The sequence below is a fragment of the Rhinolophus hipposideros genome (genome assembly GCF_964194185.1).
Source record: "Rhinolophus hipposideros genome assembly, chromosome: 19".
Lineage (NCBI taxonomy): Eukaryota > Metazoa > Chordata > Mammalia > Chiroptera > Rhinolophidae > Rhinolophus > Rhinolophus hipposideros.
Genome location: NC_138065.1, coordinates 35,859,059 through 35,885,149, shown reverse-complemented (window position 1 = coordinate 35,885,149; position 26,091 = coordinate 35,859,059). Strand labels below are relative to the sequence as shown.

The 26,091-nt window shown below is 39.2% G+C and overlaps 1 protein-coding gene across 3 annotated transcripts in view; it reads left to right on the top strand.

The window, feature by feature from the left end:
* Positions 1–26,091, top strand: part of KCNH1 (potassium voltage-gated channel subfamily H member 1) — a 335,068-nt gene that overhangs the window by 41,249 nt on the left and 267,728 nt on the right. For 2 of the 3 annotated variants that reach the window (XM_081026796.1, XM_081026797.1), the window contains exons 4-5: positions 6,646–6,774; positions 16,832–16,950. In XM_081026796.1, the coding sequence (XP_080882922.1) occupies positions 6,646–6,774; positions 16,832–16,950 (248 nt within the window). The remainder of the gene's footprint in view (positions 1–6,645; positions 6,775–16,831; positions 16,951–26,091) is intronic. The other variant, XM_081026798.1, reaches the window with a different exon arrangement.

The window sequence follows — 26,091 nt, the reverse complement described above, 5'->3', positions numbered from 1 at the left end:
TATTACCTTGTCTTGTACACCTAAAACTAATAAATAAAAAAAAAAAGAAAAAGTGAAAAATTTTTATATCAATGTTTTCCTTTCTGGTTCTGACCTTTGTATAATGCTTAGGAAGCTTACCCAGATAATAAAATATTCTTCTATTTTAGAAGAATATTCTTCTATTTTTCCTTTGGTACTTTTATAGCTATGTTAGAATATTTAAAACATTAAACCATGTGGAATTTATTTTTATATATTATGTGATGTAACAGTCTGACTTAATTGACTTTCCATAATGCTTATTTAGTTGTCTCAGTATAATAGTCTTCCCTTTATCTGCGGGGGACACATTCCAAGACCCCCAGTGGATGCTTGAAACCTCAAATAGTACCGAACCCTGTGTGTATGTATATATATATAAAGTTTTCCCCTATATATACATACCTTTTCACTTAAAGGAAGTACTTTATGGATTCTCTTTGGCATATCCGAATTGCCAGCATCACTACTCTTGTACTTTGGGGCTGTTTTAAGTAAAATAAGGGTTACCTGAACACAAGCTCTGTGATACTGTTATAGGCAGTTTGATCACCAAGACAGCTACAAGTTTACTAATGGGCAGGGGGCCTACACAGCATGAGACGCTGGACACAGGGATGCTTTACATCCTGGGCAGGACCACGTGAGATTCCATTACAGTACTCAGAACTGTGCGAGATTTGATTATGCTGCTCAGAAGGGCATGCAGTTTAAAACTTACGAGTTATTTATTCTTAGAAATTTCCATTTAATATTTTCAGACCACTGTTGACCGCAGGTAACTGAAACAGAGGAAAATGAGACCATCGATAAACTGGGGCCACTGTACTATTTGGTAAAGAATCCAGCTCCGCCCTTCTAATTTGAAATGCTCTTTTCTTTATGTACTAAATTCTTACACATTCACGGATTTGTCTCTCTCCTCTTCTTTTGTAACTTTTAGCTATGTGGGTTTCGTTAAAATGCTTTCCCAGTGGTTTCCCCCATATTTAAAATGAGGATACTGTCACAGTAGCGGTTCTACCTCACAGAGTATTGTGAGAAGTAAACCATACTGTCAGGGCTTGGCCTCATTGTAAACATTCAATAAGTGATATCATTATTTTCATTGTTGCTTGTTTTAGGACCAGTGGCAATGGCTCTTAATTATCGTAGTAGGTAGTCCCTGTCATTATTTTTCTCTTCAAAAATTTCTTGGACATTTTCTACCTTCATTTTTCTATTTGAATTGAATTTCAATCCATCAAGCTCTGAGAAAAACAAACAAGAAAGAACAATTGAGATTCTGATTGCAATTGTATTAAATTTATATGTTAAATGGGAGGTCTGACTTACAAAATTGAACCTTCTCATCCACAAACAGTGTAACTTTCTCCATTTATTTAGGTTTTGCTTTTTGCTCTTCAATCAAATTTTAAGTACCTCGAGGCTTAAGCATTGATTTTTTTCTAGCTTTCTCCTTGTTATGGTTGAGACTGGCTCTCTTCCCTCAGAACAGGTTGAGGTAGCTTCAGAATTTCATTAAACACTTGAGATACATTCGTTTTTTAAGTCATCCAAACGCTCCTGTGAGGTGGTATCGAGCATTTCAATCTTACAGATGAGGAATTTAAAAGGAAGGAAGAAAGGAAAGTAATAGTTTTAAATACCTACGTACCAGACATGTATACATTTTTACTTAATCTAAAGTAGGTTTATTATCGCCGTTTTACAAATAAGGAAACTGATTTGAAGAGAAGTTAAAGTGACATGCCCAAGACACATAATAAAGGAAGAGATAGAGTTCAAACCCAGGGCTTGGGATTCCAAATCAGATGTTCTAATGGCCAGTGGCCAGCCACTATGTACCCCTAGTGTTGTCACATCCTCTCTGCACTAGTCATTTGTCTCAATGAAGTTGACCCCAGACCATGGGTCTGTTTCCTGGGGCAGGCTGCCATTCCCTACTCCAGTTTCAGAACCTATCCAAATGGCTCAGCACGTGCCACCCATCTCAAGAACCAATCGCATTAGCTTGGTCAGTTCTGTTGCTGTTGAATGTGGCATGGCTACCTGACTGCCTGGTGACAGAGTACCTAGGACGAGGCCCAGGGTAGAGGAAGACTGATGGATGCCCAAAATTCTCTCATACAGCTGAGCCTTGCTCTTTTGTTATCTGACTGATGAGGTTGAGAAACCCCATAGCCAGGTTAGTTTGGCAGGTTCATTACTGCATGACACAAGGGCCCTACCTAAGGGCTGAGAATCACAGAGTGACCAGGAGGAGGAGCCTGGCCTGGAACTTCCTCTTCACTGAGCATCCTCAGCCAAGAAAGAGCTGCTCTCCCAGCAGCAGCAGCCTTTGCTGCCATCAGAATTGCCAGATGATGTGTTTCTCCTGGATTTGTGCATTGATCTTCCTCTAGTAGAAAATTTATCATTGGACCTTTGATCTTTTTGCAGAAAGAAGACATCACATACTTGTTTTTCTATTGTAGTTACTTGGGTGAAGAGGCAGAATTTTAAACTCCTCTTGTGGATTGTGTGTGTGTGTGTGTGTGTGTGTGTGTGTGTGTGTATGCCCGTGATCATTTGTTCATTCATTGCCTCTCCTGTATCTTGATGGAATGGGTCTTTCTGCAGAATCTGGGCTCTAGGAGAGATTCCCTGGAGGCCAACTGCCACGGCCTCTGCCTCTGGGCAGAACTATATCTGAAAGGAGCCAAAGGGCTCAGGAATACCCTTAGGGGCATCCAGAGGGGTGGAAAGAAACTGGTTGGGTGGGGCTCCAGGCTCTGGATGGTTCATGTTCATTTGGAGCAATTATTTAATATATTGAGACTTTGAGTAATATTTTATTAGTTAAAAATGCTTTGCTTTTAAGAAGAAGGGTTGAATTACTGGTTGGTGCCCCCTAGGAAGGACTCATGTTCTCTTTGGGAAGAATTTCAGAAATAAAAATTTAAACCCCTTCTACTTGCTTTCCTAGATTGTTTGGGTAGTGATAATTTGGGAGAGAGGCAGGTCTGAGTGATTGTGAAGACACTGGAAGCAGGATTTATTACTTTGAAACTCAGCAAGCATTTATAGAGCACCTACTCTGCCAAGGTTGTTGAGTTTCACAACTCCAAGATGGCAACTCTTTGGAGTTGAGCAATACAGTGGGCTAATGTGACCCTATGCAGAATACTACATTAGGCGCCATTGGAATATGGGTGCAGGATAAGACAGAAAGTAGATCAGATCTCCTTGGAATGAATTATGATCTATTTAAAGTAATAGTCCTTGATTGTTGAGGTTTGAGGGGGGTCAATACATAGCATTCTCTTTCCCTGCCTGTGCTCAGAACCAATTGAAAGAGATACAAGAATTAGGCAAATGGAGATGAAAGTATCACCCTTATGACTAGTAAAGCTTCTCCTGGAGAATATTGTTGATATTTGTGGGCAAGTGAATTTTGAGGAAATTAACAAAAGAAACCTCAACTAAAATTGTGGTCAGGAAGGCCTGCAGGGGGAGTCTCATGGCCTACCACTCATCGTCTATTACCCCAAACAGGAAGAGTCCCATAAGCTGCATCTCCAATAAGATGTTTTCTATTTTACTCAGCAGGAGGAAGGAAGAGTTTCTTCTTGCCTAACAACAGCTCAGCCCTTGAGACTATCATAACTCAGCCAATGAAAAGCACTACACTTGGAACTCCCCGTTTTCTCCCGTGGACTCTTTGTTTGTAAAAGCCTCTCCCAACTTCTCCCACGCCTACCTCTATAAAAGAATGCTCTCTCCTTTGTTCTTTAGAGTTGCCTGTGGTTTTGCCATAGCTTGCATGTCTGAAATTGCAATTCTTTGCTATTCCTGAATAACCCCATTTTTGCCAAAAATAACTTTTATTTTTTTCGGTCAACTGTTTCTTAAAGTGAATCTTGGAATCAGACAGAATTACCCATCCATCCCAGGTAGCACTGGAGAACTTCAGTTCTCCTCCCAGTCGCCATCTCCTCTGCCTTTTGATCTCCCCCCTAACATTTATGGAATGGGAGAAGCAAAGCAGAATGCAGACTAATTTCTAAGAAAGCAGGAGAGGAGTAGTGGTCAAGCTGCACACATCCAATTCTTGTCCTCCAAACTGATAGCCCAGGGAAAAGGCCTGGAGTGCCTCACTGAAAGATGTCTCTCTACAGGGAATCACCAGATCAGGGAAAAGGAGGTTCCTTCCCTCAACAAGTCTAAATGATCAATTGGAGACTAACTCTAAGGCAATACATACTGACTATGTGAATTTTTTGGTACAAGATGCAACTTAGATACTCAAAAGGGATGATCAGAGTAGCATGTATTTAATAGGGGAACATTTCTGGATGCAAGCAGTGGGCACAGTTTGGTGGAGAGAGGCATACAGCTTTAAACAGAGTGAATTGTTGAAATGGGGAGAGTTCATGATGAGCTTGAACTGTGGTAAAATGAAAAAGGTCTCCTAGGAGGAGACCTTGAAAAAGGTTAATGTCATCAATCCCCGTAGTCATAAATGGAATATAAAGATTAGATGGCTCAGTCCCAATTGGAACGTTCACCAGGCATCGAGCCTCGCTGACAGAGCACAGTGGAAGGACCATACGTGGCAGCTGGGAACGGGAAGGTTCTGGGGACCCAGCAAGACTGGGCGCCTGGTGTTAGACATCATGAGTGGGGGCCTCTTTATCTGTTTTATTATTAGTTTGACAAATTAGAAGTGCTTTCTGGCTTACCGTCTTAAAAGAAAATCGTTTCAAGTTTTCTTTAGAGCAAAAAGAAAATGGTTTTTTGATTTGTTTGCTTTTTGCATTACCAGCTAGGATACACCTGAGAGCTGTGGGTGTGTAGACTAAATTGGTGTGATGCTTTCTTCTAAGTTTTCTGTTGCTTAATTGAAAATGGTTTAAAATCCCACAGATTCTGAAGAGGCGGCTGGGAACAGTAGTAACACAAACTTTCCAAAAACAGTAGGTAATTCAGAGGCCATATTCCTCTTGATTTTGGAATGCCATTTGTGGTTTTTGTATGGTGGATTTTTCTTTCAAAATACATTTTTCTTAGTGACATCATAATCTATTTGTCTTCCAAGAGCACCCAGAAACCGACAGCTGAGAATTGTGGAAAGAGAAAATGGACAGAAGATTAAAATTAACTATGGATGAATACATAGATATTTAAGATTGAAGGAGAACATTATTCCTATCTGATCTATTTGCTGCCTGTTTGACTCTACATTTTAGGCTTAGTCATACGAACATATAAATAAGTGGTATAACCAGATATGTAAGCTAGTTATTGTTAAGTTAGATTGACTAATCCTAATGTTAATCAGAGATGTCTGTCTGTCTGTGTTGTATAATATAGAAGTTGATGTGATTGCAGGCAGAGAGACCCAGGTGACCTCTTGGGGATCTATTTCCATCTCCAAGATTTAGTGAGTTATTTCCATTGCTATCTCCTAAAATAAATAAAATGCTGAGCATGTTGCCTGGTAGGTAAGAAGCTTCTCTAACACTTAACAACATGGAGAAATATTTACTCTATTTTAACTTGAAAGTGGTTAGAAAATAGTATATAAAGTACTATTCCAGTTATGCAAAATTCAACAAACAGTTACTAAGTTCTTACACGCCAGATGCTGTTTTAGGAGCTGGGCGACAAGAATTAGATAGGGAAGAACTTATCATTGCTTTTGCCTCATTTAATTTTGTATCACGGAATTGATTGTTCTGTCTTGCTGATGTCCTGTATAGAAAGACAATACTTGTTTGTTTTTCCTAATATTTTTTGGAAGCCAGAGACTGACTTTGTGCAGATACTTGGCCATAGATACCTGGGTGGGTGCCCTTTCTGAGAAGTCAGATGAGTCCTGCCCACCCTCTCCTTCTGTGGATTCAGGCAGTACTTTGGAAGATCTCATTTATCCCCCACGTTAGCTCAGGAACAAGGATTGGAAGTTGAAAGACATTCATCGAGCGTCCTAAGAAACTAATGTAATGACAGCCCTAATCTAGAAACCTCCCTACCTGGGGGAGCCTTTGCTGGGTGAATCATTTTGGCAATTCTTTTCCTTCTTAATGTGTTATCATTTGCTATTATATTGGACCTTTGGGATTTTTATTTTGGGGAGAGAGACTTAGAAATATAGTTTCTGGCCCATGGTTGATTGAGCATGTGAGCCAAATTGATGGATTCCCACACTGGATTTTGACACGGGGGCCCTTTAACAATGGAAATTTGAGTTTGCATGGTCTACTGGCCATGGTTGGCAGTGCCCTCCTGGCCCCTACTGTTTACTTGTCTATTACATAGTCAAAGATAAGTCTTTAGGTCTCTATACCTTAGTTACTTCCAGGAGGGGTTTTAACCTATTTTCTAATCGTTATACAGGGTTAAGAGATCTGCATTTACAAAATTATTTGAACAGAAGACAAGCCCCACTAAATAGTAACTGTGAAAGTTTTTATTCCAGCAAGAAGAGAAATTAATGGTATAATAACCTCAACATCTGAAGGAATGAAGCGTTTTAAGAAATGAATTAATATTTGTATCTATTCATTCCCAGGTCTTTGCTTTCATAGCCCCTCAAATGAGAATGAAAATTACTGATCAACCTTTCAATATTTCTTTCAGGGACACCTGTGTGGTTCTTTGTGAAAATTGCTCCAATTCGAAATGAACAGGATAAAGTGGTTTTATTTCTTTGCACTTTCAGTGACATAACAGCTTTCAAACAGCCAATTGAGGATGACTCATGTAAAGGTTTGTAATTCTGATTTGTACAAATATATTTATGCCTTTTTTTTTTTTGCCTTTAGTGTGACTCTTATTACAGAGAATTTGAGGTTGCCAAGGCAATCTGCAAAAAGATCAAGATTTAAACTTTAATATGTTGGGTGAAACATTGTATCATTCTGGAATGTATTGAAGGGGGAGAAGGAGAGAAAAAAAGCTTTGTTTAGGAAAGCGTTCAAATCAATTTCATACCTTTTTAGATTAACACTTTCCAGTAAAGTTTAGACAGAAGAAGGTGGTTGGGTATCCCAGGTGTATCATTAGGATCTTTTCAGGTTTTCTCATGACAGACGTCAGTCACCCCATGTGGAGCCATGTTCATCTTATTTCTATATAAACTTCTTTAGATTTGACTGTGTTCTAGCATGTCAAAATTGTTAAAGAAAAGATGATATAGGAACATTTATGACAACATGGATGGATCTTGAGAGTATAATGCTAAGCCAAATAAGTCAGACAGAAAAAGCAGAGAACCCTGTGATTTCACTGATATGTGGTATATAAACCAAAAACAACAAAAGAACAAGACAAACAAATGAGAAAGAAAAACTCATAGACACAGACAATAATTTAGTGGTCACCAGAGGGTAAGGGGGTAAGGGGGGTGGGAGATGAGAGTAAGGGGGATCAAATATATGGTGATGGAAGGAGAACTGACTCTGGGTGGTGAACACACAATGGGATTTATAGATGATGTAATACAGAATTGTACACCTGAAATCTATGTAATTTTACTAACAATTGTCACCCCAATAAATTAAAACATAAAATAAAATAAAATAAATTGTTAAAGTATATTTTAGCATATTTCTACCTGCATGGTTGAGTAAGTCTGCGGCCAGTTAATTAATTCGAAACATGGTATTAATGAGCATGAGTTACATTTCCACACAGGTCACTTAATTAGCTGGGACCACAGATTTCAGCCCTCATCTCATCCATATCACATGCATGTATTGTTTGAATAACATTGGGGATTATGAAAGAAGATGTTTCAGAATTTCTAGAACAGCTTATCTCCTGAAGAGGTCCCACTTCAGGTATCCATCTTTTGAGGATATACAAAAGATGGCATGTTATTCCCAGAGATTTGGGATTAGAGGGTGTCCTAGCACTCTTTTCCATCCTTCTTCTACAGTGTGCACTCAAGATAACCAAGAGGTGAGGAGTGCTTTCATATTGCAGTGCTTTCTGGCTCTGTGGTTGATTTTCCAGCTCTCCTGGAGAGCTCTGCTCCTTGTGGTTTCCTGAGATGCAACAGAGAGATGAGAGCGGAATGCAGGAGACAGTTAAAGTGGGACTTATTAGTCTTGATATGACAAAATTTGATTGTGAAATTGACAATATAGGAAGAAATAAAAAGCATTAATTATGTGGATGCTCTCTCAGGGGGCTCTGTCCTGTGAGGATACTTAAAATACTAGCACATTCGGACGCTGATGTTTATAGAGTTCAGCACACAATGCTGTGTATGTACACCCTACTGTTTTTCTTTTTTTACTATCTGATCGCATAGTAAATCAATTTCAGCCTGCCTTTTGTTTTAAGACTACAGCGGATGTAAAGTTTCTCAATCAGCAGCCACAGCCTCTTGCAATTGCCTTTGCTCCTACAGATTTGTGATTCCCCGATTTCTAGTTCTGACCTGAAGATTTCTCAGTATAATAGTTATTACACAGTGATAGACTCACTCATGATTAAGTGTCATCTGGCTACCTAGAAAGGCCATTTGCTTTTTTAACTGAATAAACTCATAAATAATATTTTAAAGGTAATCAGATATTTTGACACTTACTTTTGCAAGTTTTCTCATAACAATTTAAAATATGGGATTTGGTTGAGTCCGAATGATTTCTTTTCATCACCAGTGGAATATTTTTAGGTGATGTGCAGGTGTTGGGTAGTAGGAAAGCCGTACTCAACAGAGTATACTTCTCCCATGCCACCTCGTGTCTGCATTTGATTCTCATAACACCTGAAAGAAGAGATAAATCTTCTGTGTGATAAGTGAGAATCACTTATGTGAGTGATGCGGTGAGACTCACTTAGGTTTATTTGCCCGGAAGAAAACGCTCCACTTCATTTAACCTGCCACAGTGATGTATTTCCTCTCTGGTAAGAGAGTTTTGGTGCACGCTCGCACACACACGCACACACATTTACCCATTAGCCAAGGGAACCAGATATTAATTCTCTTTATTCATGAAATAAATAGTAGTAACACGTGGCTTGATTTGTAAAAATTTAGAAAATACACACACACACACACACACAAACACACACACACACACACACACACACACTCTTTAGCCCTTGACACAGGCCTGCTGCTATGTCTCTTTATGTCTCTTCCAGGATGTGACTTTATAAGCCTGTCCGTTTCAAACGTCATGGCAGATATGCTTAGACCCTCCCACTTGTCATGTCACTGTGCCCCTGGCCCACTTTGATTTGGTGATCGGCTGAGGACAAGGTCAAACTTTATACTAGTTTGTTGATGATGGAAGAGCATGATAATTCTCCAGGCCTTGTTCGTTGTAAGTCTATAAACTGCAATTCTGGCGTCAAGGATCAAATCGAGATGGAAAATACACTGCCGTGTGGCTGGATTGTTCTCTGACTTGACTTTTTTCTCCTTGGATGTGCTCTCACACTGTGAGATTCCAGCAGATCCAGCTGGATTTCAGAGCAGCACTTCCCTCAGCATTAAGAGTCCTAAGAGTCTTGCTAATCCAGGCTTATTTAAAATTCACTTTTGAGATAGAATGGAAGGGTGGATAATACAACTCCTCAGAAAAAAAGTCCCAAACAATTGCTCTTTGGCATAGCAGCATGAGATGTTTTCCCACCACCTGATTAGTCTTTTTTTAAAAAAATCAGTTGTGCTCAGATTGTCTCTAAAATGACTTTGTTTTCTCTGATCATGTAATGCCTAACTTGGGGCTTGGGAATGGGGTGCGTGCATTCTCATAAAGATACATGCACCCCATAGAGAAGCCAGTTGGTGCCAAACACTCCACAGAGGGGTAAACACATGGGCTAATGGGCAGCAGACTATTTGGACTCCAGGTAACTTGGTTTTCACCCAGAGCTCCGAGCACAGGTGAGGCACCCTAAGAACGTCCCATGAGGCCCCTCTTTCATATAGTGGGTCAGTTGTCATGATCTATTAAATGAATTATCCAGGCCCCTGACTTCCTCACCTACTCTCTTCTGTCCACCTTTTGACGAATTCCCTTGCTCTCTGACAGAAAGTGTCCACAGATGGCATGGAGCAGGAATGAAAGTCAAGCTAGGTTTGCTGTGTGATAAAAGCTCTGGTGTGTGTGTGTGTGTGTGAGAGAGAGAGAGAGAGAGAGAGAGAGAGAGAGAGAGAGAGAGAGAGAGAGAGAGAGAGAGAGAGAGAGAGAGAGAGAGAGAGAGAGAGAGAGAGAGAGAGAGAGAGAGAATTCTTGGCTGAAATGAGAATCCACGATGCTCCAGGGGTTTCATTTGCTCCTTATCTCTTGCTTTTTCTGTTATTATGGGTAATTGGGAGTAGGCTGCAAGGTATTTTTCTTTGTCACATTCTCCCTTCTGAGCCAGGAGGCTTGGGCAAGTGGGTAGAGAAGAATTGGAGTGTCAAGGCTGAGGATTTTCTCTCTACATTGCTTACCCAAGGATGAGTCACTCCTCTTGTTTTCCCTCTTACCCTACCAAACAATCTCACGTTAAAGGAGCAAATCCATTTTCAAGGATGCACATATTGACTTGTAAATTCATAGTTAAACTTGAACCAAATTTAGACAACAAAAGGAATGGAAAACTCCAGAGGAGATTTTTAAAGGCCAAAGATTTAGAATATTTGGGCATGAGGGCTCTGGCCAGCTGCTGTAACTCCTGACCCTTCTCCATGTGTCTTCATGTGGGATTTTTCTGACACACTCTTGGGAAAGAAACAGAGTAATGGATACAAGCCACAGGCCCCTCCAATATTAGCATGTTATCTCTCTGCCCTTAGGATGACAGAAAGGTGATGATTTAGTGACTCCTACTTGAAGAAGTCATCCTAGATTTTTGGTTATTTGTACATTGATAGGGAAAAATTGGGGGAGGAAGATGTGAGGACACCCAGGCAGTGGTCACATTGACTGTCTCTCCTGGTCCCATGTGATCACTGTTCTCTTCTGGATATTGGGCTATGGCACCAGTTCCTCTAAGAGAATCTGTGACGCTACAGGTTTGGACAAGCCTGGCCTCACAGCCTCCCATGGGGATGAGGATACCTTGCAGGAATCCTCTGCAACTTCTACTCCAAGTGATTCGGCAGAATTCCTAGGGAGGGGCCTATAGGTCTGTCTTACCTAGTATCCCTGTACTCACCCTTGGAGGAGCTGGAATTCCAGCTCATCCCACAACCGTTTCTTCTGGCCTGGGAGGAATACAGGGCAGTGTGAGCTAAAGCAGCCTAGTGGGGCTCACCCCAGTTGCAACCAGCAGCCATTGTCGGGTCAGGGAAGGGAGAAGTGGTTGTCCTTGCTGAGAATGGAGAGAGGACCCAGTAAGTACTTGGGAGCTGATTGCTGGATCACACATGTGTTAGCCTCCTTCTGTCCTTCTTTTCCTTTCATGCTTCCTCTTTCCCTTCTGCCCACCCCCTCTCACCAAATGACACCCGATAAGTGTGTGTGCTGAATAAATAGAAGCCTGCCTAAGAAAAATGGGGGTACATAGGAGGGAGTGGCAGTTCTGCTGGGGGTAGGGCAGTAACCAGCAAAGGCTTCCTTGAAGGAGGAGGGTGCATTGCCTGCCTTTCTAGAACTGGGTTCTCATTCAGTTGTCCCCTCCCTGTTGGCCCTTAGGAGAACAGGAGGTTGATTCTTTCCAGGAATGTTTCTCCTGATTGCTCTGCTTATAAGGTACATTGTTGATGGATACATATTGTTTTCCATGAAAACCTTTTGCTTCTCTTCTTGTGTTTTTAATCTCATTGCATGGCTGTCACCCCCGTCACCCAAACCAGGAACCCAGAGACCTCCCCGATTGCCCGTTCTCTTGTTCTGCAGTTACTGTTCATGGAGTCCTGTTGACTTTACCTCTATAGCTGTTCTCAAGCTTCCCCTCGTCACCTGGCCCAGGTAACAATATTGGTCCAGGCCCATATGCTGTCTTGCCAGGAGTCCTGACTTGTCTTTATCTGTCAATCTTTTCTTTCTTTTTTTTAAATCTACTTTCCATGTTGCCCTGTCCTTCTTAGATGAACTCAGTGTATATTTCCTCTTCCTCATAATACTTAAACTCCTAAGGTGATTCTCCATGGGTTTTAGGATGAAGTTCAAATTTCGTAACTTGCTGTGTCGGTTCTTATCACCTAAGTTCTTCTCAGTCTGGCCTCTGACAACCTCTTTAGCGTCACGCAGGCCATTGTCGGCATCCTCCTCTCCTGTACAAGCCAAGCCTCATTCATCCAGCAATTTAGAATGTCTTACTCTTCACTGACATGTTACCCGAGTTTATGATGTTCTGCCTTCGTGGGTGCTTCTCTCTGTGTGGGATGTCTATCTTTTCCTTCTTGAGTTAACTCCTACTCATCTTTCAAAATTTTGCTCTAGTGACACATCCTCTGGGAAGCCCTCCCTGACTCCCCAGACTGGATTAGATACACCTGTATGGATAGTCTTGGCCATAGCTCTTGTACTCATCTCTGTCATAGAACTGTTATCGGAGAACAAGCCTTCTTTTTTTAATTAAAATTTATTGGGGTGACCATGTTTAGTAAAATTACGTAGGTTTCAAGTGTACAATTCTGTAATATATCATCTATGTAGCACATTGTGTGTTCACCACCCAGAGTCAGATCTCTTTCCATCACCATATATTTGATCCCCTTTATACTCTTGTACAATCCCCATTGCCCCCTCCCCATCGGTAACCACTAAACTATTGTCTGTGTCTATGAGTTTTTGTTTCTTTATTGGTTTGTCTTGCTCCTTTGTTGCTTTCAGTTTCAGTTTTATATCCCACATATCAGTGAAGTCATATGGTTCTCAATTTTTTGACTTATTTCGCTTAATGTAATAGTCTCAAGATCCATCCATGTTTTCTCAAAAGGCACTATTTCATCTTTTTAAAAAAAATTTATCGGCGTGACAATTGTTAGTGAAATTACATAGATTTCAGGTGTACAATTCTGTATTACATCATCTATAAATCCCATTGTGTGTTCACCACCCAGAGTCAGTTCTCCTTCCTTCACCATATATTTGATCCCCCTTACTCTCATCTCCCACCCCTCACCCCAATTTCATCTTTTCTTATGGCAAAATAGTATTCCATTGTGTATATAAATACCACAACTTCTTTATCCAATCATCTATCGAAGGACACTTTGGTTGTTTCCATTTCTTGGCCACCGTAAATAAAGCTGCAATGAACATTGGATCACATGTGTCTTTATGGATAAATGTTTTCAGATATTTTGGGTAGATACCCAGGAGAGGGATTGCTGGGTCATATGGTAATTCTATTCGTAATTTTTTGAGGAACTTACACACTGCCTTCCATAGCGGCTGCACCAGTCTGCATTCCCACCAACAGTGTATGAGGGTTCCTTTTTCTCCACAGCCTCTCCAACACTTATTATTTCTCTTGTTGATGATAACCATTCTAACCAGTATGAGGTGATATCTCATTGTGGTTTTTTATTTGCATTTCTCTGATGATTAGTGATGTTGAGCATCTTTTCACATGTCTATTGGCCATTTGTATGTCCTCTTTAGAGAAATGTCTATTCAGGTCGTCTGCCCATTTTTAAATTGGATTGTTTGTCTCTTTGTTGTTGACTTGGATGAGTTCCTTATAGAATTTGTATATTAGTCCCTTCTCGGAGGCATTGTTTGCAAATATCTTCTCCCATTCAGTTGATTGCCTCTTTGTTTTGTTGATGGTTTCTTTTGCTATGCAGAAGCTTTTTAGTTTGATATAGTCCCATTCATTTATTTTAGTTTTTGCTTCCTAGAACAAGGGTTCTTGTATTGTCACAGGAGGACATTCCAGGATGTACAACTAAGCCACACAAACAAAGCCAAGTAAGCAGTGGATTTATTAAAAGAGAGGAAATAGTATAGTATACTCTCAAGATGGCGTGAGAGTGGGCAGGCCCAGAAGAAGAGCAACTGCCCCAAAGAACAAAGAAACTTAGGATTATATTTGAATGAGGGTACAAAATATTTAGGGGTGGCATTACAGGTGTTCCCAGGGTGGGTGTTTGCTGATCACTTCTTCCTGTTGGGAGGAGGGATTTTTGTCCTTATTTGGCTCTTGTTGGAACTATCATGGTGACATGGATGGAGATTTTTCTTGGCTACCATGTTAATAATATTATAACCCATTATAATTAGCTAATGTTCACCTTGAAGAGCAAGATGGTCTCCTGGATCTGCTCTTGGTCACCAGAATCCAGTTCTGGCCTGTCCGGTAGCTGCACCATTTCCTAAAGATGACCTCATCCTTTTGTCTCCTCTCACCTCCTCTTTCCTTTCCTCCCCTCTCTCTTCCCATGGCTCTCTTCTTTCTGCCTATGGTAACAGAACTAAGCTTACTATATCATGTTTTTTTAAAATAATTTATTTGTCATTCTTCCCTGCTAGAGGGCGTGTTCTTTGAAGCCAGAGATTGTGTCTTCTTTATCTTAGTATCGTAGTACCTAGCACCATGTCTGGTACGTAGTGGTTATGTTTAAGGAATTAATACATGAATGAATGAATGAAGGTCTTTCATCTGGCTAGGCAATGATTCTATTAGAAAGTGTCTATAGTTCAGAAAGGAAAACATGGGAGTGAAATTTGGGAGAGAAATTATTTCCTTCTTTCAGAACATGCAGAACCTGCCCATCTGGTAGAAGTGTGATGGTGGATTTAACACTGCTTATCCATTTCTCCATCCAACACCCATTCACCTTCTCATGCCCTCCACTCAGCCAGCTCTTTTGAGAGCCACATTCTTGGAAAGTGACTCAAGGTGAGCCCGGAGAGTAAGAGGCTGGCTGGGGAAATACCCAGAGGTCCAGGGATCTTTCTTTTCATCCTTTTGCATGATATCAGTTGATGGACAGGGTCTTGAGCTTTCTGCTGGACAGCGTCTGGGGTGTCTGCCCTGACACCTCCTGCTCATTGTTGGTTCCAGAATATGGGTCATGATAGGGGTGGTGAAGATGGTAGTGAAGGGGTGGGGTGGGCCAGCGGGTTGCCGAGCTCTTGCTGGTGTTTGCATGATTGGATAGTACATTTTCTGCTTTTTTTGAAAAGCTCTGTAGAATTCAATTTCAGCTTTATTTTGGGCTGAAGCAGAGTCTGACTCTGAAAGACATTTTAAAAAAATTCTAGTCCACACTTCACGTAATCAAATTCCAGTGAGCATGTTCATAAATGGCACACTTGTGGGAGATATCAAAGACCCCTGCAAAGTCTGGGCTGTTCCTTCCCATTAACATTAATGGGACCCCCCACACAACCTGATCACCATGTGCCTCTTTTCCAGCTGACTCCAGCAGTCCCATTTCTCTACTTAATGGCCACAATCTTTTATTAAAGCCCAGAACTTCTGGAATGTGATAAAAAAGAGGTTATTTGCTATTCTTGCCATGTTGACAAAAATGTTTCCAGATCATGATTCTTAAAGGTTGTTCAAAGACAGGGGCATTCTTCTGCGCGGCTCCATTGTCCTCTGGATTCTAAGTCTGTCTCAGAAAGGTGCTCCAGGGTAAAATTTGGCAGATGAGATTTCTGCTGCCAGGAACTGAATATTGCCAAACTTAAAGGACAAAAAAATAAATGGCCTTGCCTTGCTTTTACCTGTTATGTAAAAATAGTTGCATGCTCTGTTTATTTGCTGGAGCCCCTCAACCCCAGGCTTGGCCTTGAGAACCCTGAAAGGCTTTCAGAGGTCCCATGAGGTAATTACCATGGTTGTAAGCTGATGCAAATGGGTTGTTGGATATAAGAATGGACAATTGTGTTTGGGGGAACCTTTAAAAGATCACTCATATGTCTTAAATTCTCAGGAAAGATCACTCCTATGTCTTAGGTTCTGGGGTATAGAGTGGGCTGAATTAGAAAAAGACCTGGAGAAACTAGTGCAGGGGGCCAAGGAAACCCCAAGACAGCCTCTGTTTTCACCCATCAACCACAGTCCACCAAACTTAGCCCTTTTATCTTACCAGGCAAATACACCCTGCCTTTAGGCGAGTAGAGTATTTTAATTTCCACTTTGCTGATGAGATAATTGAAACTCAGACAACTTAAACAACTTGTGATCACAAAGCAAGCTAGAGGCCGAGATGGGACTTGTATCCAGATTTCTTTTCTGGGCTCTGGATACTAAGTTCAGTCCTAGGCTCTTTGAGTTTCTTGTTTTATGGGGCCTGTCACCAGCTGTCCTTTTCCCATCCCAAGAAGACTAAAATCTGCATCTGCCGGTGCTTTTTGCCCACCTACCCAGGGATTAAATTCGTTTCTAATTTCCCTGGCTTTGGAGAATATAATGCATGGAATGACCGTTTGATTAGCTCATCCATTAAAACCTGGAAGGGGCTTGGGTTCTGCTAGATCAGACATCATGGGGTTGGGAACAGCCTGAGCCCAGTCACAACGTCAGAGAAGCATCTCTATTGCCTCGTAGTATCTGGCGAAAGAACCTCAGGGCAGAGTGGAGAGATCTGGGTTCTAGAGTCTTTCTAGTTGTCTAGGCAGTCTGGGCCTCTCTTCCCTTTTGTAAAGTGGTACTAACACCTGCCCTACCTATTTCACAAAGCTATGATTAAGATAAAGTGAAAGTGCAGGGGAAAAGTAAACTGCGACCCAAATTTGAGTGTGTCTACATGCTTTTCTGAGCGGTGAGTCTCCATTACAAGGAATGTGGAGTGACTCCTGGGAGCTCAGAAGGTCAATGGCAGTGACTGCTTCTGACAGTATAACTTGTGGTGTGAATGTCCATGTGCCCTCAGGACGAGGTTAAACGTGTCTTTTCTCTTTTCTACATGCTCCAGGCTGGGGGAAGTTCGCTCGGCTGACCAGAGCACTGACAAGCAGCAGGGGTGTCCTGCAGCAGCTGGCGCCCAGTGTGCAAAAAGGCGAGAACGTGCACAAGCACTCCCGCCTGGCCGAGGTAAGGGCAAGGGGTCAGCTCACTTGACACCTCACTTCTGTGGGGTCCATTGGCTGAGAAAATGGCACTCAGCGAGTGTGCTGGTTAGAGGGGATGTTCAGGATCCAGACTCTTGTCCTGGCTGGGCTGCACGCCACCGTGTGTGACTTTGGGTAAGTAACGTAACTCCTTTCAGCTTTGTACTTTCCCATATGTGAAAGAGACTGCAAACAGCTCTATGCCAACCTGCTTGAGATTACAGGTGTTAGTTCACTTTTTGAAGGAGTAGGGAAGGAACAGAAGTGATATATATATACATATATATACACACACACACACATATATATATATATACATATATATTTTTTTATTTTTAATACAAAAGTATTTATGGTTTATAACTGAAGCCCAAAGGGCTTCAGTTATAAACCATAAATACTTTTGTTTTTAAGCAATACATACTACTATAGGAAAAGACTGCAGGAAGCAAAAGTAAAAAAATAAAAATCACCTATAAATCTACTAGCCGGGGTGGCATTCTCCCTTTTGCTGGGACAAGTGGACGGCTGGGAAGCCTGGACAAGGTGTTAACCAAGCTAAATGCACCAAAATTACTATTATCTCTCTTTGGTGGTTCCTGATCTTCGTTTTATCAAGTAGAACTGGATGGTATCAATTAAGAGCATTATAGCTTCCACATGGCAAACTTCCATCTTACCCAAAGATGACAGCATGAGCTGTCCCTCCGCCTGATCTTGATCCATGCTTGGATGACAGGGTCCTCCTGACCTGACTCCTGGCTCCCATATTGCTAGGAGAGCAGCTCCCCACATGGTGCAGCTCCCTGTGGCTGCTCTGCATATGTGCACTGAATGTCGAATGAGTTAACAGCAGAGCAGCCAAAAGCTGTCGCCCCATTGGGGATGGGAGTGTTCATTTGTGTCATGCTAAAGAAGGAGCGACATTTGTACAGAGGCAGCATCAGTTTTGGTCATGATGTGGGCTCAGCTTATGATAGAAAGAATAATAAAAGAGGCCTTTCAGCTCACAGCTTGCACGTTGCTGGTCCCCGTTTCTTCTTTTGGTCAATAAAGTAACCTCCTCTCCTGCTGCTCTGCACCTTGCTCACTCATCCAGCCACACTTTTTGCTGTTATTTGTGCGCATCAGGTTTGCTCTTCCCACAGATAGCTGTGTGGCAGCTCCTTTACCAGCTGTAAGTTTTGCCCAAATGTCATTTTCTCTATGTGGCCGTTCATATCAGTCAAGGTTCTACCAGAAAAATAGAACCAGTAGGATATTTATAAAACTAAGACGTGTATTGCCAGGAATTGGCTTACATGATTGTGGGGTGCTGGCGAGGCAAGTCCCAATGTGTTGGGCAGGTTGGCAGACTGGGCATCCTTGGGAGGAACAGATCTTGAAGTTCACAGACGGAATTTCTTCTTCTTCAGGGAAACCCCAGTTCTGCTTTTAAGGCCTTTCAACTGATTATATAGGGCCCACCCAGAATATAGAGTATAACGTCTTCTCCTGACAGTCAGCTGATTGTAGATGTTAACTGCATCTACAAAATACCTTCCCAGGAATGTATAGATTAGTGTTTGACTGAATAACTTGGTACCATGACACAGACAACCTGACACATAAAACTAATCGTTACAGTTCACCCTAGTCAATTCAGCAGTCATACATGTCTCCTTAAACCATACTTATCGCCAAATAAAGACAATAGCAGAATCATACAACTGCCTAACATGCATGTCATAAACAATGTGCCAACTCTTTCCCCAAAGAGGATGCAAAGTCTTTGGGTGATGTTCACTCTTCTCCTTGGTGTCCTGTAACTTAAATACTGAGATGTAAACTTAGCTATAATTAATACATTTTATGGTAGATGACAAGGGGATAAGAGAGGGAAGAAAATAAAAGTATTTGCTTAACGTATATACATACATGTTACATATACAAATACACACACATTCATAACAAAATAAAAAAATACTCATAACTCTTAACCTGCTCTATATTTTTCTCCACTTAATACCTTCTAATATACTATATAATTTACTTATTTATTGTGTTTGTTTTTCACTGATCTTAAGCACTTAAAACAGTGTCTGGCACACAGTAGGTGCTCATTAGTAGTTTAAAAAAATTATCGAATGGCTGAGGAAAGGAAATGATAGTGCTTTTGTCTAACTGTCTGACATAAGTAATTGATCTTGATTGGCACTATGAGGCAAACATCTGGGTCCCATCCTAGGAGCTAGTACTTTAGTTAGCCTGGCTAGAGGCTTATCAATTTTATTGATTTTTTCCAAAGAACCAGCTTTTGATTTTGTTGATTTTCTCTAATGGTTTCTTGTTTTCAATTTAATTGATTTCTGCTATAAATTTTATTATTATTATTTTTTGGTTACTTTCTAAAATTTGCTCTTCTTTTGCTAGTTTCCTATATTTTATTCTTCTTCTTCTTCTTTTTTTTTTTTTGCTTACCTTTAAAATTTTTCTCTACTTTTCAAATTTGCTTTTCTTTTCCAAGTTTCCTAAAGTGGTAACTTAGATTATTGACTTTTGATCTTTCTTCTTTTTCTATGTATACATTCAATGCTATAAATTTCCCTCTAATCACTGCTTTCACTGCATCCCAAACATTTTGACATGTTGTGTTTTCATTTGCATTTACTTCAAAATATTTTTAAATTTCTCTTGAGATTTCTTCTTTGATCTCATGTGTTTAGAAATGTGTTGTTTAATCTCCAAATATTTTGGGATTTTACAACTGTCTTTCTATTATTGATTTCTAGTTTAATTCCATTGTGATCTAAGAACAGGCATTGTCTAGTTTCTATTCTTTTAAATTTGTTAAGGTATGTTTTATAGCCCAGAATGTGCTCTATCTTGGTGAATGTTCCAGGTGAGTTTGAGAAGAATGTGTATTCTGCTGTTTTGGATGAAGTCATCTGTAAATGTGAATTATATCTTGTTGATTGACGGTGTTGTTGAGTTCAACTATGTCCTTACTGATTTTCTGCCTGCTGGATCTGTCCATTTCTGATAGAGGGGTGTTAACGTATCCAACTTTAATAATGGATTTATCTGTTTCTCCTTGGAATTCTATTGGCTTTTGCCCCACATATTTTGATGCTCTGTTGTTTGGTGCATATACGTTAAGGATCATTATGTCTTCTTGAAAATGGGTCTCTTTTTAATTATGTAATGCCCTTCTCTATCCCTGATAACTCTTCTTTCACTGAGGTCTGGTTTTTCAGAAAGTAATATAGCCACCTTGGCTTTCTTTTGATCAATGTTAGCGTGGTATATCTTTCTTCATCCTTTTATTTTAATCTATATGTGTCTTTATATTTCCAATGTTTCAAATGTTTGTAGACAATATACAATTGGGTCTTGTTTTTTGACCCACTTTGATAATCTCTGTCCTGATCGACATACTTAGACTATTGATGTTTATAGTGATTATTGATATAGTTGGATTAATATTTACCATATTTATTATTTTCTATTTTTCGTCTTTGTTCTTTGTTCCTATTTTGTCTTCCATTCTTTTTCTGACTTTTGTGGTTTTAATTGAGCATTTTATATGATTCCATTTTCATATAAATTTTATAATAAGGTACTTTTTTTGTTTATTTGTTTGGGTTGTTTTTGGTTATTTATCCTGCTTGTTGTTCTTTGAGTTTCCTGGATCTGTGGTTTGGTGTCTGATATGAATTTAGGAAAATTCTCAGTCATTATTGCTTCGTATTTGAAGCATATTTCTTCCGTTTCTCTCTTCTCCTTCTGGTGTTCCCGTTACATGTATCTAACACCTTTTGTAGTTGTCCCACAGTTCTTGCATATTCTGTTCTATTTTGGGGGGTCCTTTTTCTCATTGCTTTTCAGTTTTGGAGGTTTCTATTGACACATCCTCACGCTGAGAGATTTTTTTCTTCATCTGTGTTCAGTCTACTAATGAGCCCATCAAAGGCATTCTTTAATTCTGTTACAGTGTTTTTGATCTCTAGTGTTACTTTTTGGTTCATTTTTAGAGTTTCTGTTATTCTGCTTACATTATCGATCTGGTCTTGCATGTTACTTTATCTGTTAGAATACTTACCAAATTAATCATAATTGTTTTAAATTCCTGGTCTGATAATTCCAACATCCCTGCCATCCCTGGGTCTGGTTCTATTGCTAGCTCTGTCTCTTCAAACTGTGTTTTTTGCCTTTTAGTATAGTATGCCTTGCAACTTTTTATTGAAAGCTGAACATGATGTGCTGGGTAAAAGAAGCTTGGGTTAATAGGCCCTTAGTGATATGGTGGTAAGGTGTGGGGAAGAAGAAGCATTCTGTAATCCTGTGTTTAGCTATTTCAGTGAGCCTGTGACCCTCAGCTGTGAATTCCATAAATCTGTGAAAGAAAAGCGGGGGAAACAGTCTTGGGTAAGGGGAGCATCAGATCACAGTGCAGATCTGACAGAGGCCTGGCCATCCTAACAGGGTACTTCGCAGCAGAGATGGCCAGCTAGAGGAGTTCCATTCAGGACACAAATGGCCAGGCTGTCAACCACCTTCTTGCTCAGTTATTGGCAGATGCCTCACTGGAAAGCTCAGGTTTCTGTCCCTTAGGAAGCTAAAGGAGTCTGTCAGCTAATTGTACATTCTGCAGCTGGACAGAGAATCCTTTCTTGAAGTGGATCTGAGAAGGTGCAGCTCTAAGTCTGCCACCACCTCGCTGTTGTGACTTGTCTGCCTTGATAGGGAGGAAAATTGTGGTCCATGTATTATTCACTCTGTGGCCTTCTTGCGGGAGTCATCCTGCTGGGGTTTGGGCTGACTGGGACCATTCTAGTGCCAGCCTCTCTATCCATGGAACAGCTGTGGGGAAGACATGGAGGGGAAAACACCTTTTCCTGTCACATTCTCTCACTTCTTCCCTATGAAGGAGCCAGGTCAGGATATAATCTGAAATATGCAGTTGTGATGGCTGGATCACAGGGACATCCAATTAGCTATTATCCATGTCGGGGGGAGTAAGTCCTGCCCAGCTCCCAGCTCATGATACTCACTACTTCATTGTAAGGAGATCTGGTAAATGCCATATGTGCTTCTGTTTTTCATACAGGTGACAGGAGTAATGGGCTGAAACAGCATTACAGGTTTAAACTCATTTGACAACTTACTTAACTGTGTGATTTCAGGCAAGTCATTTCACAGCTAAGAGCTTCCATTTCCTCTTCTTCCTTCTCTTCAAATGGATTTAGTAAGTCAAATGAGAATAATGTATACCGATAGATTTATGAAGTATAAGGAATATTCTGAATATGAACACTTTGGCATATAGTAAATGTTCAACAATATTAGCTTAATATTAGATTTTGACTCTTGGAGATATATATATCTATATATATATCTATATACATACGTATATGTATATACGTATATGTATATACGTATATGTATATACGTATGTATATAGATATATATATATCTATCTCCAAAAAATGTGTGTGTATGTGTATGTGTATGTATATGTATATGTATATGTATATCCCTTTTAAAATTTCTCAATTTTCAGAAATAAAATAGATTATGTTTTTATCAGATTTTAAAACATATAGGTATATAAAGTAAAAAGTGAGATGCACACTGTTTCTTGGAAGTAACTATTTTTAAACACTGAATGTGTTTTAAAATAATTTGTATTTTATTGATTTTTTTAAAAAACATGTGGTCATACTATACATATTATTTTCCAATTTGCTTTTTTGTTTTGCTTCCACTTACTAGTGTATTTGGGATATTTTCCTAAGAGCACATATCCCTTCGTTCTTTTTAATGGTTGCTTGTATGCCATTGCATGATTATATCCAAACCTGTTTAACTATCCCCCTGTCGATGAATATTCAGGTTGCTACTAATCTTTGGTAATTACAGAGAATGCTTCAGTGAATCTTCTTATATGTATATTTTTGGTTTTGATTTAGACATCTTTCAAGCTTTCAGAATAGTAGAGAGTAATTTAATCAACATTTATTTATTTATACTGTCTAAATAGTAAATGTTAGATTCTCACTTCAAATTTTTTTAAAAAAATTAAAATATTATAAGTGTAAGGCTTAGGTCCTCTTAGAACTTATTCCCGGAAGTAATCCCTACTTTGAAGTTGTGTGTCTCCTTGATACTGTTGTTTTAATATTTTATTACTCATGTATTTATCCATAAAATATATATAGTATGACTGTATATTTTTCTTTTTAATGTTTACACAAACTATATCACACTGTGAAATTGTACAACTCGGCATTTTACAGCCAACATTGATTTTTGAAAGCTTTTTATTTTGAAATAATTATAGACTCACAAAAAGTTGCAAAACTAATACAGAGAGTGTCCCGTACCCTTCACACAGCTTCCCTTAATGATAACATCTTACATAACTATGGTACCATATCAAAACCAGGAAATCAACATGTGTAGAATATTGTTAATTAAACTGAAGACCATATTCAGATTTTTTATCATTTTTTACATGCACTCATCTGTGTTTGTATGTGTGTGGTTCTATGCAATTTTATTTCATATATAGTTTTGTATAACGACTACCATCAAAATCTAGATCTGTTCCATCACAACCAAGGAACTCTGTAATATAACCCCTTTATAGTCACACTCCTATCCTTTCCCTATCCCCTCAAAACCATTAATTTGTTCTTCATCTCTATATTCTGTTATTTTGAGAATGTTGTATAAGTAGAATGATACAGGATGAACCTTTTGAGATTAGCTTTTCACCAGAGTGATGCCCTTGAGATCAACCCAGGTTGTTGCATGTATCAATGGTTTGTTCCTTTTTTCACTGTGTGGATATACCACAGTTTGTTTAAACATTCACCCATTCAGGGATATTTGGTTGTTTCCTCTTTTGGGCTATATGAATAAAATGGCAATGCACATACAGAGTTTTGTGTGAACATAGGTTTTCTTTTCTCTGAGATAAATGCCTATAAGTGTGTGTGTGTGTGTGTGCATGTGTACATGCATGTAAGTGTATATTTAGTTTTATAAGAAGCTGCCAAACTCTTTGCCAATTGTATGTAGTTGTATCATTTTACATTCCCACTGGTAACGTAGGCGAGATCCAGTTTCTCTATATCCTTGCCAGCGTTTGGTATTGCCACTCTTTTTTATTTTAATTATTCTAAGAAATTTGTAGTAATATGTCGTCGTGGTCTTATTTTGCATTTTATTAATGGCTAAAGACGTTGAACTTTTTTTAATGAGCTTTGTTTCCAACTATATATATTCTTTGGTGAAATGCCTGTTCATGTCTTTTGTCCATTTTCTAGTTGAGTTCTTTGGTTTTTACTGTTGTAAAAGAGTATACTGTTTACATTCTTACCAGCATGTATGAGAGGACCGTCCCTTTCCCATATGCTATTACCATTTGGTTCAGAATTCTAAAATTTTCCCAGTCTGATAGGTGATAGTATTTCATTTTGATTTACATTATCCTTCTTACTAGTGAGGTTTAGACCTTTTGAATGTTTGTTAGTCTTTCAGATCCCTTCCGTATATTTCGTTTTCGTGTTCTTTGACCATTTTCCTGTTAGATTATTTGTTCCTTTTATCATTTATTATTATTTATTTGTATAAAAATTTTTCATCTAATTAATATTTTGCTTAATGTTATACTTGCTTTCTTCGAGTTAGGTTTTGCCTGGTGTATTTTTTTCTATCCCTTATTTTACAATGTTCTGTGTATCTCTTAATCTACATATATCTGGCTCTTTTGGTTCAAAACAACGTTAGCAACATCGTACTGAGCACTCAAACTCTATACCAAGCTAATACTATGCAAGCATAATAGTAAACATATATAAACTATATTAACAGATTTATCAATAAGGTGGGAATTACTATTGTACAGATTATGAAATTGAGGCACAGTTAGTAAATGATGGAATCAGCATTCAAATTCAATCTGGCTTCAGAAACTATGCTCCTATTATGTGAGAGTACCTACCTTTTAGTAAGAGTTTATTCTGTTTATTTGTATTGTTCTTGCTGGTATCTTTGGACTTATTTCTACCTGATTTTATATTTTCTGTTTATTACCCCCTTTCTTTTTTTTCTTCCTTATTTCCTCCCTTCTTTCCTTTTTTCCTGCCTTCCTTTATTGATTTCTATTCAGCATTATTTCTCTGTGTTGGTTTGAAAGGCATACATTCTACTTTTGTTCTACTGATTACATTTATATATATTTTAACATGCATACTTATCTTAATCACTTTAACTTTTTTGAGAATAAGACAAGGATCTTAGAATACTTTAATTCTGAATTACTTCCATTCATGCATTTTAGTTTTCCTATTTCTAACTTTCCAATTAGCTATTATTATTTTTTGATTGTTAATACCCAGTTTGATTTATCAATATATGTTTAACAATTTCTTTGCTCATCATTGATTTTTGAAACCCATAACTTACTTCTGGGTTAGTTTCCTTCTTGCTGAAGTATTTCCAAGAATAGTTTCTTCACAGGGAGCCTGAGAATAATAAATTCTTTTAGTCTTCACATGTCTAAATATATCTTTATTCTTTCCTCTCTCTTAAATCATAGCTTAATGGAGTATTTTATTTTAGGTTGACAGGTATTTCTCTTGTTTAACCTGTTCATTGAGTTATTTTTATTTGTTTGGTTTTCAGTGTCTATCTTTTTCAGTTCTGGAAATTCTATTTGGTTCTCTTTCAAATCTTCCTGTCTTTTAAAAATGTCTTATTCATGTCTGCTAATATCTCTTCCTTTTTATTGCTTTAAAAATATAGGCATACTTTAAATTCTCTTCCTTGGTGTTCATTTTCCTCTTGTGGTGAGTTTATCTGCAACTGGGGGTTTTTGGTGGGAGCCCCTTGGGTCTCCAGTTGATGAGGCATCTGGATGTGGTGGGTGAGTTTGCCCTTGTCACACAGTATAAGGTTTCACCTGCTTCAGACCGACTTTTCTGTAATGGTTTCAGTCCTAGGGTTCCCAACCATGTGAACAGTATGAATTCTGGCTCCCCACTCATATATAGCACAGACTTGGGGTTCTGATTTCTCACAGACAACTCTTCTTTTACCCAACGTTCCAGACAGATGGCCAGTGTACTCTTTATGC